Source organism: Ambystoma mexicanum, chromosome 10 (assembly GCF_040938575.1).
Source record: "Ambystoma mexicanum isolate Mex_15411 chromosome 10, UKY_AmexF1_1, whole genome shotgun sequence".
Lineage (NCBI taxonomy): Eukaryota > Metazoa > Chordata > Amphibia > Caudata > Ambystomatidae > Ambystoma > Ambystoma mexicanum.
The window spans coordinates 1,674,207,668-1,674,226,383 of NC_090932.1; the positions used below are offsets into that span (position 1 = coordinate 1,674,207,668).

The 18,716-nt window shown below is 53.1% G+C and overlaps 1 protein-coding gene across 23 annotated transcripts in view; it reads left to right on the forward strand.

Moving 5' to 3' along the window:
• The window catches only part of RIMBP2 (RIMS binding protein 2), a 2,252,680-nt gene that overhangs the window by 1,599,013 nt on the left and 634,951 nt on the right, over nt 1-18,716 (forward strand). For all 23 annotated transcript variants that reach the window (XM_069620091.1, XM_069620095.1, XM_069620096.1 and 20 more), the window contains 2 exons: nt 5,818-5,969; nt 6,694-6,770. In XM_069620091.1, the coding sequence (XP_069476192.1) occupies nt 5,818-5,969; nt 6,694-6,770 (229 nt within the window). The remainder of the gene's footprint in view (nt 1-5,817; nt 5,970-6,693; nt 6,771-18,716) is intronic.

An 18,716-nucleotide genomic window follows, 5' to 3' on the forward strand; every position in this document is an offset into this window, starting at 1 on the left:
TACTGGCTCTTTACTGTTCTATGATATATGATTGCTACTATGCACTTTACATGTTATTATATGAATGGACTCCAGGACACGGCCCCTATCTCCTGACCCCACACACCTGCTCATGGAGACCATACTCCCTCCAGGGCACCAGTCCTATCTACTGACCTCACACCCCAGATCATAGAGACCACACTTCCCCAGGACATCAGCCCTATCTCCTGACCTCACAGCACAGTTCATGCAGACCACACTACCTCCAAGACACCGGCCCTATATCCTGACCTCACACCCCAGCTCATGGAGACTACACTATCTCCAGGACACTGTCCCTATCTCCTGACCCCACACCACAGTTCATGGAGACCACACTACCTCCAGGTCTCCGGCCCTATCTCCTAGCCCCACACCCCAGCTCAAAGAGACCACAGTTCCTCCAAGACACCCGCCCTATCGCCTGACCCCACACCCCAGCTCATGGAGACCATACTTCCCCCAGGACACCAGCCCTATCTCCTGACCCCACACCCCAGCTCATGGATCAGCCTATCTCCAGGACACCGGCCCTATCTCCTGACCTCACACCTCAGCTCATGGAGACCACACTACCCCCAGGACACCGGCCCTATCTCCTGACCCCACACGCCAGCTCATGGAGACCACACTTCCTCCAGGATACCGGTCCTATATCCTGACCTCACACACCAACTCATGGAGACCACACTTCCTCCAGGATACCGGTCCTATATCCTGACCTCACACCCCAGCTCATGCAGACCACACTACCTCCAGGACACCCGCCCCAACTCCTGACCCCACACCCCAGCTCAAGGAGACCACACTATCTCCAAGACACTGGCCCTATCTCCTGACCTCACACCCCAGCTCATGGAGACCACACTCCCTCCAGGATAACCGACCCTATCTCCTGACTCCATGCCCCAATTCATGGAGACCACACTATCTCCAAGACACTGGCCTCATCTCCTGACCCCACACCCCAGCTCATAGAGGCCACACTTCCTCCAGGGCACCAGTCCCATCTCCTGACCTCACATCCCAGGTCATAGAGACCACACTACCTCCAGGACATCAGCCCTATCTCCTGACCCCACACCCACGCTCATGGAGCCCACACTACCTCCAGGACACTGGCCCTATCCCCTGACCCCACACCCCAGCTCATGGAGACCACACTACCTACAGAACACGGGCCCTATCTCATGACCTCACACCCCAGCTCATGGAGACCACACTACCTACAGAACACCGGGCCTATCTCCTGGCCCCACACCCCAGCTCATGGAGACCACACTTCCTCCAGGACACCGGCCCTTTCTCCTGGCCCCACACCCCAGCTCATGGAGACACCACTATCTCCAAGACACTGGCTCTATCTCCTGACCCCACACCCCAGCTCATGGAGACCACACTACCTCCAGGACACCGGCCCTTTCTCCTGACCCCACACCACAGCTCATGGAGACCACACTACCTCCAGGACACTGGCCCTATCCCCTGACCCCACACCCCAGCTCATGGAGAGCACACTACCTACAGGACACCGGCCCTATCTCCTGACCCCACACCCTAGCTCATGGAGACCACACTACCTACAGAACACGGGCCCTATCTCATGACCTCACACCCCAGCTCATGGAGACCACACTACCTACAGAACACCGAGCCTATCTCCTGGCCCCACACCCCAGCTCATGGAGACCACACTTCCTCCAGGACACCGGCCCTATCTCCTGGCCCCACACCCCAGCTCATGGAGACACCACTATCTCCAAGACACTGGCTCTATCTCCTGACCCCACACCCCAGCTCATGGAGACCACACTACCTCCAGGACACCGGCCCTATCTCCTGGCCCCACCGGGAGCACCGTTCCCAGACGGGCACATTTCTTTTTTTTGTACATCTCCCCTACTGCAGATTCGAACCTGAGACCTGCCAGTAGAATCCAGTATCACACCATATCACACCTCACTGTTTATTTGAATAGACAGATTTGAACCTGAGATCTGCCAGTACCACTCCAGTATCACACCAGTATCACACCTCACTGTTTATTTGAATAGACAGATTTGAACCTGAGATCTGCCAGTACCACTCCAGTATCACACCAGTATCACACCTCACTGTTTATTTGAATAGACAGATTTGAACCGGAGACCTGCCAGTAGCATCCAGTATCACACCAGGATCACACCTCACTGTTTATTTGAATAGACAGATTTGAACCTGAGACCTGCGAGTAGCATCCAGTATCACACCAGTATCACACCTCACTGTTTATGTGAATAGACAGATTTGAACCTGAGACCTGCCAGCAGCATCCAGTATCACACCAGTATCACACCTCACTGTTTATTAGAATAGACAGATTTGAACCTGAGACCTGCCAGTAGCATCCAGTATCACACCAGTATCAAACCTCACTGTTTATTTGAATAGACAGATTTGAACCTGAGACCTGCCAGTAGCATCCAGTATCACACCAGTATCACACCTCACTGTTTATGTGAATAGACAGATTTGAACCTGAGACCTGCCAGTAGCATCCAGTATCACACCAGTATCACACCTCACTGTTTATTTGAATAGACAGATTTGAACCTGAGACCTGCCAGTAGCATCCAGTATCACACCAGTATCACACCTCACTGTCTATTTGAATAGACATATTTGAACCTGAGACCTGCCAGTAGCACTCCATTATCACATCAGTCTCAAACCTCACTGTTTATTTGAATAGACAGATTTGAACCTGAGACTTGCCAGTAGCATCCAGTATCACACCAGTATCACACCTCACTGTTTCTTTGAATAGACAGATTTGAACCTGAGACCTGCCAGTAGCATCCAGTATCACACCAGTATCACACCTCACTGTTTATGTGAATAGAGAGATTTGAACCTGAGACCTGCCAGTAGCACTCCAGTATCACACCAGTATCACATCTCACTGTTTATTTGAATAGACAGATTTGAACCTGAGACCTGCCATTAGCATCCAGTATCACACCAGTATCACACCTCACTGTTTATTTGAATAGACAGATTTGAACCTGAGACCTGCCAGTAGCATCCAGTATCACACCAGTATCACACCTCACTGTTTATGTGAATAGACAGATTTGAACCTGAGACCTGCCAGTAGCATCCAGTATCACACCAGTATCACACCTCACTGTTTATTTGAATAGACAGATTTGAACCTGAGACCTGCCAGTAGCATCCAGTATCACACCAGTATCAAACCTCACTGTTTATTTGAATAGACAGATTTGAACCTGAGACCTGCCAGTAGCATCCAGTATCACACCAGTATCACACCTCACTGTTTATGTGAATAGACAATTTTGAACCTGAGACCTGCCAGTAGCATCCAGTATCACACCTCCCTGTTTATTTGAATAGACAGATTTGAACCTGAGACCTGCCAGCAGCAGCACTCCAGTATCACACCAGTATCACACCTCCCTGTTTATTTTAATAGACAGATTTGAACCTGAGACCTGCCAGTAGCATCCAGTATCACACCAGTATCACACCTCAATGTTTATTTGAATAGACAGATTTGAACCTGAGACCTGCCAGTAGCACTCCAGTATCACACCAGTATCACACCTCACTGTTTATTTGAATAGACAGATTTGAACCTGAGACCTGCCAGTAGCATCCAGTATCACACCAGTATCACACCTCACTGTTTATTTGAATAGACAGATTTGAACCTGAGACCTGCCAGTAGCATCCAGTATCACACCAGTATCACACCTCACTGTTTATGTGAATAGACAGATTTGAACCTGAGACCTGCCAGTAGCATCCAGTATCACACCAGTATCACACCTCACTGTTTATGTGTTTATTTGAATAGACAGATTTGAACCTGAGACCTGCCAGTAGCATCCAGTATCACACCCGTATCACACCTCACTGTTTATGTGAATAGATAATTTTGAACCTGAGACCTGCCAGTAGCATCCAGTATCACACCAGTATCACACCTCACTGTTTATTTGAATAGACAGATTTGAACCTGAGACCTGCCAGTAGCAGCACTCCAGTATCACACCTCACTGTGTATTTGAATAGACAGATTTGAACCTGAGACCTGCCAGTAGCATCCAGTATCACACCAGTATCACACCTCACTGTTTATTTGAATAGACAGATTTGAACCTGAGACCTGCCAGTAGCACTCCAGTATCACACCAGTATCACACCTCACTGTTTATTTGAATAGACAGATTTGAACCTGAGACCTGCCAGTAGCATCCAGTATCACACCAGTATCACACCTCACTGTTTATTTGAATAGACTGCTTGCGCCATAATGCCCATTACCAGCCAAGAAGCCCTGCTCGGCAGAGATCATCCTTAATCGTGTGCCATTACACATGAATTGCTGTAGACACATGAGTCTGTGCAGGTTATGGGAGGGGAGTAGTCCTGGGCATGTACCTTGAGCGGTGCAAATGGTGGGTCATTGGAAGGGGGAGGGTGCACAAACCTACATGCTGTCGGGACAATGGGCCTCATTATGACATTACGATGTGGGGACATAGGGCTCAATGGGAATGGGGAGGTCGGATGCACCGGCACTGTTTATAAAAGTGCGGGTGCCTCAGACATGCTGTGCTCGCGGTGCCACTCTGCCCGCCAGGTCAGACCTGGCGGAATGAAAGGCACCCGCGAGCACAACTCGGAGTTTGCCGGTCCTCATACAATGGTACCGGCATGCTTACCGGTACTGTGCCGGTACCATTGTATCCAGACTGGCAAGCTCGTAATGAGGCCCAGTGACTTACACTTAAGGTGGGCATTTAAATGCATTTTACTCCACTGTGTATTCTTTAGTCTCGATAGAACTGTTGTAAACACAGCGCTGTGGTGGAGCGGGGGAAACTCAGGACCCAGGTATGGAGTTTGAGTTGGAGGATGAGTGTGGGGTCTGTGTGGAGCACCGTGGGGGGAGCAGCAGAGGGGGTTGGGCAGATGGGAACATAGTTCCACTACTTTTTTAATTTACACATCAACCACTGATTACGACCTGATGGACTCCTTCGCCCTCCCCGCCCCCCTCAATCACACAGAGTGATTTCCAGGCCGGCTGCTGAGCATGAACGGCTGGTGGGGCTGGGGCCGAGTCAGTCTTATCTTCGGCAGTGGCTGACATGAGACTGACTCTGTCCCAACCCTAGGGGTGACTGGAGTGCGCCTAACGTGCAATTAACTCTCCCCCAGCCCCTTTGGCTTTTCAAAGGTCAACCTGACTGACATACGACTCTGTCTCAATGCGAGAGGTGGTTAGGGTGAACCTAGCGTGTGACTGACTCTGTCCCAGCTCTAGTAGCTTGTAAACTCTCAGCCTGACACGTGACTGGCTCTACCAAGGCCCTGTCGGGCTATGCCCCTTCCGAGTCCCCACCCTACTGGAAGAGTGGCAGGAGGCCAGGGATGCTGGCCAGCCTCCCCGCATCCTCCCGGAGCTGCGGAAGGCCATCCGTCTACAGGGTGTAATTGACTACTTCACAAACCTCAGAGCCTTAATTAACTGACTTCCGCTCCGCCACCGCCTCCCCAGACAGCCCCCGCCATGTATCTGCTCAGGGTGCTCATCGTGTGGCCTCTCCTGGGCTTGTGTTCGGCGATGCTGCTCGTGCCAGGCTGTGGCTCTGGCACTGGGGCACCCGCGGAGGTCCGCAATGGTCCGCGGACCTCGCCACCTCTCTTTGTGATGTGTGGACGCAGAGTGATGCCGGGGCCGGCGGGGATTCACATCTGTTTGCGGTTTTGTCCTCTTTTGCACAGGTCATGAGAGCCCGTCAGGAACCCGCCCGGTGATCTCGGAGTTCATCCGCCCCTTGCAGGTCTCGGCAGAGAAACCGGAGCAGCTCTCGGTCCGGCCCACCTTCCTCACCAGGTCCAGGGCTGGAAGCCCGCGGAACCGGCTCGAAGGCGACGTAAGTCACACATTGCTGGGAATTCTGTGTTCTATGGAGGGCCTGCCTGACACCCAGAGATCCTGTTAATTGCAATTTATAAAGGAAGGCTGTACCCGAGGTCTCAAAGATTCTGCCTGCGTACCCCACCCCACAGATACAAGACTGTTAAACTCTCTTGCAAAGGGCCTTGAATTATACTCGATCAGGGGCTCTACAACATTTTGTGTTTTCCAGATGTTTTGCACTGTAACGCCCAATAACCCTAGGGAATATAGTCAATGGTGAGGGATCATGGGAATTGTAGCCAAACATATTTGGAGAGACACAGATTGCAGACTCCTTTCCTGGAGGAAGAGAATTGGGATTGCGGTGGAATAGATTCGATATATATGTGCCCGTGTTCGGCGATCCATAAGCCGCAGTTTACGGTTTACCTACATTCTGTGAAATGGAAGAACAGTGCAGTTTTGAGAATCCCCTTTCTCTTAAATTACTCAACCTACCCCACCAGGCAGAGCTAGAGAAGCGCGCGAGTCACTGCATACCAGAAAGCTGAAGACAGGTGCCATTAATTGCATAGCATTGTGTGGATGGATTGTGTCTTTTAGACCCGGATGTATCGCTGTCTAAGCTGGGCTGTGCTCCCCGCGAGCCTGGCCGATGAGCACAGCACGCATTGCGTGTGCGCAGAGTTTTCACAAGCATGAGCTGTAAGTGTGACTTTGCCTTTTGTGGTTTACAGATGGACAATGAACCAAGCACCAATACCTCAAAGCAGAGATACACGGGGAGGGTTCACCTCTGCATCGCCCGCTACAGGTAAGGGAAGCCGGCAGCCCGCGCATGCACAACTGCAGCAGAGTCGCAAATGGTTTATGGCCATTGCCATGCTGCATGCGCTGGTGCCCTGCTGCGTGCTCTGATGCCATGCTGCGTGCTCTGGTGCCATGCTGCAGGCTCTGGTGCCATGTTCTGGTGCCATGCTGCATTCTCTGATGCCATGTTGCATGCTCTGGTGCCATGCTGCATGCTCTGGTGCCATGCTGCAGGCTCTGGTGCCATGCTACGTGCTCTGGTGCCATGCTGCATGCTCTGGTGCCATGCTGCATGCTCTGATGCCATGCTCCAGGCTCTGGTGCCATGCTGCATGCTCTGGTGGCATGCTGCATGCTCTGGTGCCATGCTGCATGCTCTGGTGCCATGCTATGTGCTCTGATGCCAGGCTGCGTGCTCTGATGCCATGCTGCATGCTCCGGTGCCATGCTGCATCCTCTGGTGCCATGCTGCATGCTCTGGTGCCATGCTGCGTGCTCTGATGCCATGCTGTATGCTCTGGTGCCATGCTGCAGGCTCTGGTGTCATGTTCTGGTGCCATGCTGCATTCTCTGATGCCATGTTGCATGCTCTGGTGCCATGCTGCATGCTCTGATGCCATGCTGCAGGCTCTGGTGCCATGCTACGTGCTCTGATGCCATGCTGCATGCTCTGGTGCCATGCTACGTGCTCTGATGCCATGCTGCATGCTCTGGTGCCATGCTGCATGCTCTGATGCCATGCTGCATGCTCTGGTGCCATGCTGCAGGCTCTGATGCCATGCTGCAGGCTCTGGTGCCATGCTACGTGCTCTGATGCCATGCTGCATGCTCTGGTGCCATGATGCATTCTCTGGTGCCATGCTGCATGCTCTGGTGCCATGCAGCGTGCTCTGGTGCCATGTGGCGTGCTCTGATGCCATGCTGCATGCTCTGGTGCCATGCTGCATGCGCTGGTGCCATGCTGCAGGCTCTGGTGCCATGCTGCATGCTCTGGTGGCATGCTGCATGCTCTGGTGCCATGCTGCGTGCTCTGGTGCCATGCTACGTGCTCTGATGCCATGTTGCGTGCTCCGGTGCCATGCTGCATCCTCTGGTGCCATGCTGCATGCTCTGGTGCCATGCTGCGTGCTCTGGTGCCATGCTACGTGCTCTGGTGCCATGCTACGTGCTCTGGTGCCATGCTGCATTCTCTGATGCCATGCTGCAGGCTCTGGTGCCATGCTGCGTGCTCTGATGCCATGCTGCGTGCTCTGGTGCCATGCTGCGTGCTCTAATGCCATGCTGCGTGCTCTAGTGCCATGTTGAATGCTCTAGTGCCATGCTTCATGCTCTGGTGCCATGCTGCATGCTCTGGTGCCATGCTGCATTCTATGATGCCATGCTGCATGCCCCGGTTCCATGCTGCGTGCTCTGGTGCCATGCTGCGTGCCCTAGTGCCATGCTGCGTGCTCTGGTGCCGTGCTGCATGCTTTAGTGCCATGCTTCATTCTCTGGTGCAATGCTGCATGCTCTGGTGCCATGCTGCAGGCTCTGGTGCCATGCTGCATGCTCTAGTGCCATGCTTCATGCTCTGGTGCCATGCTTCATGCTCTGGTGCCATGCTGCAGGCTCTGGTGCCATGCTGCGTGCTCTAGTGCCATGCTTCATGCTCTGGTGCCATGCTTCATGCTCTGGTGCCATGCTGCAGGCTCTGGTGCCATGCTGCGTGCCCAGGTGCACACTCTTTGTGGTGTCACAATGTTTGCTAATTTTAAATAGAGATACTGGGAACACATTGCATGTCTGACGGTGCACCTAGAACCGCGAGGAGACTCGGTGTAAAGCAACGAGTCTTGCTTCGCTTTCCCTGGTGAGGGTGAGGGGCGTGGTGGGCCAGGCAGAGCACCTCTTTTGGCTCGTGTTGAGTTCATGACAGCAGCCATGGTCCTGTAGCGCATGCCTGTTGTTGATATGCATTTCTCTGGCTAGTCTCACCGCGCTTCATGTTGCCTGTGTGTGCTCCAAAGGTCTGTGCTCACCTGCCTCCTCTGACTCCCTGAAAACACGTGGTGAGCGTGTGTACTCCCCCCTCCCCCACTCCTGTGCTGCCGCGCGCTTTTGCTCTGTCTCTTTCTGGGGTCCACAACACTGGAAGTCCCAATTACCAGAAATAAACGACATTACAACACTGACCGTCTTCATTATCGCCCTTAAGAACCGCCTTCTCTCCCAGTTGTGGCCCGCAGACACTGAGAGTACCATTCTCCCGCCCTGCACCCCTTGCCCCAATGATCCCAACCACAGTCACCACTGGAGTACACATCTGTAAAGCTCTGTACATGCTGGAATTACGGATGATGTTGGTCTTGCACTCTTCCCCATTTGCTCCCGCTTCTCCCCATCGCCCTCCTCTTTAATGTGTCAACGAACATATCCTGCGTGTGTCAATTCATGGCCAGTTTAATGTAACTGCCATACCCTGCATGTGTCCATTCATGTAGGGAGTTGTCCAAGTGCTGCCACCTTCCAGTTTAATGTAACTACCTCATCCTGCATGTATCCATTCATGTAGGGAGTTGTCCAAGTGCTGCCACCTTCCAGTTTAATGTAACGACCTCATCCTGCGTGTATCCATTCATGTAGGGAGTTGTCCAAGTGCTGCCACCTTCCAGTTTAATGTAACTACCTCATCCTGCGTGTATCCATTCATGTAGGGAGTTGCCCAAGTGCTGCCACCTTCCAGTTTAATGTAACTGCCTCATCCTGCGTGTATCCATTCATGTAGGGAGTTGTCCAAGTGCTGCCACCTTCCAGTTTAATGTAACGACCTCATCCTGCATGTATCCATTCATGTAGGGAGTTGTCCAAGTGCTGCCACCTTCCAGTTTAATGTAACGACCTCATCCTGCATGTATCCATTCATGTAGGGAGTTGTCCAAGTGCTGCCCGCCATCGGTTTAATGTATTCACTGCTATATCTTGACTTGTTCAGCATCCAGCAATGGGACTGCTCCAGCAATCAATATACCCTTTGTAATAAATCAATACACATGTAGACAGCTGCAGGAACTGCTCGGGGTACAGGCCGTTCATGCCAGAAGAGGCTCCATTTAAATGAATAAGGTTTATTTAGAGAACATATGAAAATCCAAAATCTTGTTTCTGCTATCAAAGACCTTTATGAGTGTTTGTATGCCAATGCGGACGTTGCTTCTCGGTGGCGGACATCGGGCATTAGTATATTTTACATAAAAGATTCAGCAGTCTGCTGCACTTTTCCCTTATAATAAACCACAGAATCTCACGTTATGCCATGCAGGGAGTGCACGTGCATTCGGGCAGGGGAACTTTCCAGATGCTGAATTATTCTGCACCTAACCCTTCATGCAGGGAGCTCTCCAAGGTTGAATTAAACTGTGCTTATCATAGATACAGGGAACTGTGCAAGTGCTGAACTATGCTGCATGCGTCCATTCATGCTGGTTCAAGTGCAGAATGAATCTGTGTATTACAATTGATGCAGGGAGCTGTCCAAGTGCTGAACTATGCTGCAGGTGTCTATTCATGGTGTTTCAGGTGCTGAATGAAGCTGTGTATTGCCATTGATAGAGGGAGCTGTCCAAGCGCTGAACTATGCTGCGGGTGTCCATTCATGGTGTTTCAGGTGCTGAATGAAGCTGTGTATTGCCATTGATGCAGAGAGCTGTCCAAGTGCTGAATGATGCTGAGTGTGCCCATTAATGCTGAATGAAGCTGTGTATTGCACACAGCATAGTTCAGCACTTGAACAACACAGTGTGTTGTTCAAGTGCTGAACTATGTTGCGTGCATCCATTCATGGTTTTTCAGGTGCTGAATTAAGCTGTGTATTGCCATTGACGCAGGGAGCTGTCCAAGTGCTCAACTATGCTGAGTGTGTCCCTTCATGCTTGTTCAGGTGCTAAATAAAGCTGTGTATTGCCATTGATACAGGGAGCTGTACAATGGCTGAACAATACTGCGGGTGTCCATTCATGGTGTTTCAGGGGATGAATGAAGCTGTGTATTGCCATTGATACAGGGAGCTGTGCTATTGCTGAACTATGCTGCGTGTGTCCCTTCATGCTTGTCCAGGTGCTGAATTAAGCTGTATATTCCCATTAATGCAGGGAGCTGTCCAAGTGCTGGACTATGCTGCATGTGTCCATTTGTGCTGTTTCAGGTGCTGAATAGAGCTGTGTATTGCCATTGATACAGGGAGCTGTGCAAGTCCTGAACTATGCTGCGCGTGTCTATTCATGCTGGTTGTGCATTGAGATTGATGCAGGTAGCTATCCAAGTGCTGAACTATGTTGTGTGTGTCCATTCATGCTGATTCAAGTGCTGAATGAAGCTGTGTATTACCATTGATGCAAGGCGCTGTCCAGGTGCTGAACTATGCTGCATGCGTCCATTCATGCAGTTTCAGGTGCTGAATGAAGCTGTGTATTGATGCAGGGAGCTGTCCAAGTGCTGAACTATGCTGTGTGTGTCCATTCGTGCTGTTTCAGGTGCTGAATGAAGCTGTGCATTGCCATTGATACAGGGAGCTGTGCAAGTGCTGAACTACGCTGAATGTGTCTATTCATGCTGGTAGTGCATTGCCATTGATGCAGGGTGCTATGCAAGTGCTAAACTATGTTGTGTGCATCCATTCTTGCTGATTCAGGTGCTGAATGAAGTTGTGTATTGCCATTATTGCAGCGAGCTGTCCAAGTGCTGAACTATGCTGCATGCGTCCATTCGTGCTGGTTCCAAGTCTGAGCAAAGCTGCGTATTGCCATTGATACAGTGAGCTGTCCAAGTGCTGAACTATGCTGTATGTGTCCATTCATGCTGGTTCAAGTGCTGAATGAATCTGTGTGTTGCCATTGATGCAGTGAGCTGTCCAAGTGTTGAACTATGTTGCGTGTGTCCATTCATGGTGTTTCAGGTACTGAATGAAGCTTTGCATTGCTATTGATAAAGGGAGCTGTCCAAGTGCTGAACTATGTTGCGTGTGTCCATTCATGGTGTTTCAGGTACTGAATGAAGCTTTGCATTGCCATTGATACAGGAGCTGTCCAAGTGCTGAGCGATGCTGCATGTGTCCATTTGTGCTGGTTCAAGTGCTGAATGAAGCTGTGTATTGCCATTGATGCAGTGAGCTGTCCAGGTGCTGAACAATTCTTTGTGTGTCCATTCATGCTGAATGAAGATGTGTTTTGCCGTTGATACAGGGAGTTGTCCAAGTGCTGAACTATGTTGCGTGCATCCATTCATGTTTTTTCAGGTGCTGAATGAAGCAGTGTATTGCCATTAATGCAGGGAGCTGTCCAAGTGCTGAATTATACTGCGTGTGTCCATCCATGCTGTTTCAGGGGATGAATGGAGCTGTCTATTGCCATTGATACAGGGAGATGTGCTAGTGCTGAACTATGCTGCGTGTGTCCATTTGTGCTGTTTCGGGTGCTGAATAGAGCTGTGTATTGCCATTGATACAGGGAACTGTGCAATGGTTACATAAGATAACCTTTCATATAATGACCGGGAGGATAGCTCAGGGGCAACGCATATGACTTGGAAGTAAAACAATGCAGAACAGCACAGGTTCAAATCTCGGTATTGCGCTTAGAAATCGGTCTCCGGTATTAAACGCATTATAAAAGAATAATTATAACATCCTCTGAAAAAGATTCAAGAAACAAAAGCATCACAAAGTCACTTCAAAATCTTCAAAAAAAGAGAAAACCAACATATTCATCATTAAACATTCCTAATTTTCAATATACCAATGTATCCACATAAAAACTCTCTGCTTCTTCAATCAAACTAAATTAAAACATTTCCAAGATCCCCTTATTACATTCAAGCTCATTTAACTGTGCATAAGCTCAGCTTATTTAAACATTTCTAAATGAAACAAAGCTAGGGACATTGTGTGGAAACTCGAGAGTCGATTCCAAAATTCTTGAGCGATCAACCAATGCGCTTTGCCTGTAACAACGTTCCCTCATTTGCCAGCGCGGGGCAGTAGATGAGTCTGTGCTTGAGGTCGTGTGCATCCTCCTTGGACTCACAAAATCTACACACGCTCCAATGCACCTTTGTTTTTGAATGCGTAGCCACCGCTTCATTGGTGGACCATACATTAAATCTAAACCTTAAAAAGCGAATCTCCAAAAGGAATCAGGGGATTTCTTTAAATGCATCAGCGTAGCACCCAAAGGCGCGTCCCCTTTGAGGAAACCTTTATATACAGAATAAGAGCGTATTCAAGTTATAGGGCCGATGCAATCCAATTGGAATCGCGTCCTTTAGATTAAACTGGGTTTGAGATGAAAGTCTGCACATTCTGGAAGGTACTGGTTAGTATATGGGCTGCCTAGGACTTAAAATGAGTCTGCTGGCCTAGTTACCCCAAAGCATTACACGGTTTAAATCAGCGTATAGTGAGTTCTCCGGAGGCACCAACACTTTTCACTATAAGGCCAATGCCGTGCAGTGGTTCATCGTTTTAATGACCCTAAGTCCAGCTAAGGACGATGGGGCCAAGATTGCAGGTGAGGGAAGGGCTTTTTTTGCAGGCGCAGCCCTCGAAGAAGTCCCAACCCAGGTCTCTAAATGAATACCACATGTCTGTTCCATATAAGACAGTAGCGATTAAGGGGGGCGTGTGCAATGCTCATTGTTAACTCTTCATCTGCACAAAGACATTCACTTTGTTTCTTAATCGATTTATTAAATCTTTTTGTGAAGTCGCTTCTAAATCAAAGCCCCAAATACTTTATTTGTGCTATGGGGGCAGAGGGGGTGGGGGGGCGCCACCCACCACCCATCTCTATTGCATTGCTCTTTTCCCGTTCCCAGTGAAATGGATCGTGGGTCGTGTTGTTATGGCTAGCGCCTGGTTGTTGGAGACATGCATGCAGCGCTATAGTGAGAATGGTTCAGTTTGGTCAATAGATAGACTCTGGCTAGCTCACTAAAAGCCACGAGGCGCTAGGCCTTTCTATGCGAAGGGTAAAGGACGCTTCGTTTCACGCGGCATCGCCTGCAACATGTTCTTTGAAATCCTTCTGAACAAGGAGCTTATTCTACATTTGCGGGGCAAATAGTTCATGTTGACGGTCGGAGGTTGGGAGCTACAACTGTGTTTTGCCAATGGTTGTAGCACCTGGCGAGGGAGGCCCCCAAATACATGTTATTGAACACAGCACCCCCCTACCGGGATGCTGGCCTGCATTACCAGAATATGCGGTACACCACCTTTAACAACATCTGACATGCCGAGGTCAAAGGTCCCACGCTACTCGGGTTGTTCGGGCCAATGACCCTGCTAATACCCCCAGGAGGCGGATAGTTCACAAGTTAACGGCTCGCCTCAGAGTTGGGGGAACCCGAACCCCTCTCCAGTGCTTCATCGTTACTTGGGTAATCATTACTTCTATCATCACAGTGCTTAGAAGAAGGATGGATTTCGATTGAAGTGCTATATAAAAACATATTACCATTATTGTTCATGTTAATTGTAATATTAATAATAATTTGCAAAGAAATGGTCTCTGGGCAGAACTTGAGCCTATATCACTAGGGATGTGATGTGGTCCAGGGGTACAGCAGCAGCAGCACACTATAACAGCAGAGGGTGGGTGGGAGACTAGGGAGCACCCTATAACAGCAGAGGGTGGGTGGGAGACTGGGGAGCACCCTATAACAGCAGAGGGTGGGTGGGAGGCTACGGAGCACCCTATAACAGCAGAGGGTGGGTGGGAGACTAGGGAGCACCCTATAACAGCAGAGGGTGGGTGGGAGACTGGGGAGCACCCTATAACAGCAGAGGGTGGGTGGGAGGCTACGGAGCACCCTATAACAGCAGAGGGCGGGTGGGAGACTAGGGAGCACCCTATAACAGAAGAGCGTGGGTGGGAGACTGGGGAGCACCCTGTAACAGCAGAGGGCGGGTGGGGGACTGGGGAGCACCCTGTAACAGCAGATGGAGGTGGGAGACTGGGGAGCACCCTATAAAAGCAGAGGGCGGGTGGGAGACTGGGGAGCACCCTATAATAGCAGAGGGCGGGTGGGAGACTGGGGAGCACCCTATAACAGCAGAGGGCGGGTGGGAGGCTGGGGAGCACCCTATAACAGCAGAGGGCGGGTGGGAGACTGGGGAGCACCCTATAACAGCAGAGGGCGGGCGGGAGACTGGGGAGCACCCTATAACAGCAGAGGGCGGGCGGGAGACTGGGGAGCACCCTATAACAGCAGAGGGCGGGTGGGAGACTGGGGAGCACCCTATAACAGCAGAGGGAGGGTGGGAGACTGGGGAGCACCCTATAACAGCAGAGGGCGGGTGGGAGACTGGGGAGCACCCTGTAACAGCAGAGGGAGGTGGGAGACTGGGGAGCACCCTGTAACAGCAGAGGGAGGTGGCAGAGGGCGGCTGAGAGACTGGGGAGCACCCTATAACAGCAGAGGGCGGGTGGGAGACTGGGGAGCGCCCTATAACAGCAGAGGGCGGGTGGGAGACTGGGGAGCACCCTATAACAGCAGAGCGTGGGTGGGAGACTGGGGAGCGCCCTATAACGGCAGAGGGTGGGTGGGAGGCTAGGGAGCACCCTATAACAGCAGAGGGTGGGTGGGAGACTAGGGAGCACCCTATAACAGCAGAGGGTGGGTGGGAGACTAGGGAGCACCCTGTAACAGCAGAGGGTGGGTGGGAGACTGGGGAGCACCCTGTAACAGCAGAGGGCGGGTGGGAGACTGGGGAGCACCCTGTAACAGAAGAGGGAGGTGGGAGACTGGGGAGCACCCTGTAACAGCAGAGGGAGGTGGGAGGCTGGGGAGCACCCTATAACAGCAGAGGGAGGTGGGAGACTGGGGAGCACCCTATAACAGCAGAGGGCGGGTGGGAGACTGGGGAGCACCCTGTAACAGCAGATGGTGGGTGGGAGACTGGGGAGCACCCTGTAACAGCAGAGGGCGGCTGAGAGACTGGGGAGCACCCTATAACAGCAGAGGACGGGTGGGAGACTGGGGAGCACCCTATAACAGCAGAGGGTGGGTGGGAGACTGGGGAGCACCCTATAACAGCAGAGCGTGGGTGGGAGACTGGGGAGCGCCCTATAACAGCAGAGGGTGGGTGGGAGGCTAGGGAGCACCCTATAACAGCAGAGGGTGGGTGGGAGGCTAGGGAGCACCCTATAACAGCAGAGGGTGGGTGGGATGCTGGGGAGCACCCTGTAACAGCAGAGGGCGGGTGGGGGACTGGGGAGCACCCTGTAACAGCAGAGGGCGGGTGGGGGACTGGGGAGCACCCTGTAACAGCAGAGGGAGGTGGGAGACTGGGGAGCACCCTATAACAGCAGAGGGCGGGTGGGAGCCTGGGGAGCACCCTATAACAGCAGAGGGCGGGTGGGAGACTGGGGAGCACCCTGTAACAGCAGATGGTGGGTGGGAGACTGGGGAGCACCCTGTAACAGCAGAGGGCGGCTGAGAGACTGGGGAGCACCCTATAACAGCAGAGGACGGGTGGGAGACTGGGGAGCACCCTATAACAGCAGAGGGCGGGTGGGAGACTGGGGAGCACCCTATAACAGCAGAGCGTGGGTGGGAGACTGGGGAGCGCCCTATAACGGCAGAGGGTGGGTGGGAGGCTAGGGAGCACCCTATAACAGCAGAGGGTGGGTGGGAGACTAGGGAGCACCCTATAACAGCAGAGGGTGGGTGGGAGACTAGGGATCACCCTGTAACAGCAGAGGGTGGGTGGGAGACTGGGGAGCACCCTGTAACAGCAGAGGGCGGGTGGGAGACTGGGGAGCACCCTGTAACAGAAGAGGGAGGTGGGAGACTGGGGAGCACCCTGTAACAGCAGAGGGAGGTGGGAGGCTGGGGAGCACCCTATAACAGCAGAGGGAGGTGGGAGACTGGGGAGCACCCTATAACAGCAGAGGGCGGGTGGGAGACTGGGGAGCACCCTGTAACAGCAGATGGTGGGTGGGAGACTGGGGAGCACCCTGTAACAGCAGAGGGCGGCTGAGAGACTGGGGAGCACCCTATAACAGCAGAGGACGGGTGGGAGACTGGGGAGCACCCTATAACAGCAGAGGGCGGGTGGGAGACTGGGGAGCACCCTATAACAGCAGAGCGTGGGTGGGAGACTGGGGAGCGCCCTATAACAGCAGAGGGTGGGTGGGAGGCTAGGGAGCACCCTATAACAGCAGAGGGTGGGTGGGAGACTAGGGAGCACCCTATAACAGCAGAGGGTGGGTGGGACGCTGGGGAGCACCCTGTAACAGCAGAGGGCGGGTGGGGGACTGGGGAGCACCCTGTAACAGCAGAGGGCGGGTGGGGGACTGGGGAGCACCCTGTAACAGCAGAGGGAGGTGGCAGACTGGGGAGCACCCTATAACAGCAGAGGGCGGGTGGGAGACTGGGGAGCACCCTATAACAGCAGAGGGCGGGTGGGGGACTGGGGAGCACCCTGTAACAGCAGAGGGCGGGTGGGGGACTGGGGAGCACCCTGTAACAGCAGATGGAGGTGGGAGACTGGGGAGCACCCTATAAAAGCAGAGGGCGGGTGGGAGACTGGGGAGCACCCTATAACAGCAGAGGGCGGGTGGGAGACTGGGGAGCACCCTATAACAGCAGAGGGCGGGTGGGGGACTGGGGAGCACCCTGTAACAGCAGAGGGCGGGTGGGGGACTGGGGAGCACCCTGTAACAGCAGATGGAGGTGGGAGACTGGGGAGCACCCTATAAAAGCAGAGGGCGGGTGGGAGACTGGGGAGCACCCTATAAAAGCAGAGGGCGGGTGGGAGACTGGGGAGCACCCTATAATAGCAGAGGGCGGGTGGGAGACTGGGGAGCACCCTATAACAGCAGAGGGCGGGTGGGAGACTGGGGAGCACCCTATAACAGCAGAGGGCGGGCGGGAGACTGGGGAGCACCCTATAACAGCAGAGGGCGGGTGGGAGACTGGGGAGCACCCTATAACAGCAGAGGGCGGGTGGGAGACTGGGGAGCACCCTATAACAGCAGAGGGCGGGTGGGAGACTGGGGAGCACCCTGTAACAGCAGAGGGAGGTGGGAGACTGGGGAGCACCCTGTAACAGCAGAGGGAGGTGGCAGAGGGCGGCTGAGAGACTGGGGAGCACCCTATAACAGCAGAGGGCGGGTGGGAGACTGGGGAGCGCCCTATAACAGCAGAGGGCAGGTGGGAGATTGGGGAGCACCCTATAACAGCAGAGCGTGGGTGGGAGACTGGGGAGCGCCCTATAACAGCAGAGGGTGGGTGGGAGGCTAGGGAGCACCCTATAACAGCAGAGGGTGGGTGGGAGACTAGGGAGCACCCTATAACAGCAGAGGGTGGGTGGGAGACTAGGGAGCACCCTGTAACAGCAGAGGGTGGGTGGGAGACTGGGGAGCACCCTGTAACAGCAGAGGGCGGGTGGGAGACTGGGGAGCACCCTGTAACAGAAGAGGGAGGTGGGAGACTGGGGAGCACCCTGTAACAGCAGAGGGAGGTGGGAGGCTGGGGAGCACCCTATAACAGCAGAGGGAGGTGGGAGACTGGGGAGCACCCTATAACAGCAGAGGGCGGGTGGGAGACTGGGGAGCACCCTGTAACAGCAGATGGTGGGTGGGAGACTGGGGAGCACCCTGTAACAGCAGAGGGCGGCTGAGAGACTGGGGAGCACCCTATAACAGCAGAGGACGGGTGGGAGACTGGGGAGCACCCTATAACAGCAGAGGGCGGGTGGGAGACTGGGGAGCACCCTATAACAGCAGAGCGTGGGTGGGAGACTGGGGAGCGCCCTATAACAGCAGAGGGTGGGTGGGAGGCTAGGGAGCACCCTATAACAGCAGAGGGTGGGTGGGAGACTAGGGAGCACCCTATAACAGCAGAGGGTGGGTGGGATGCTGGGGAGCACCCCATAACAGCAGAGGGCGGGTGGGAGACTGGGGAGCACCCT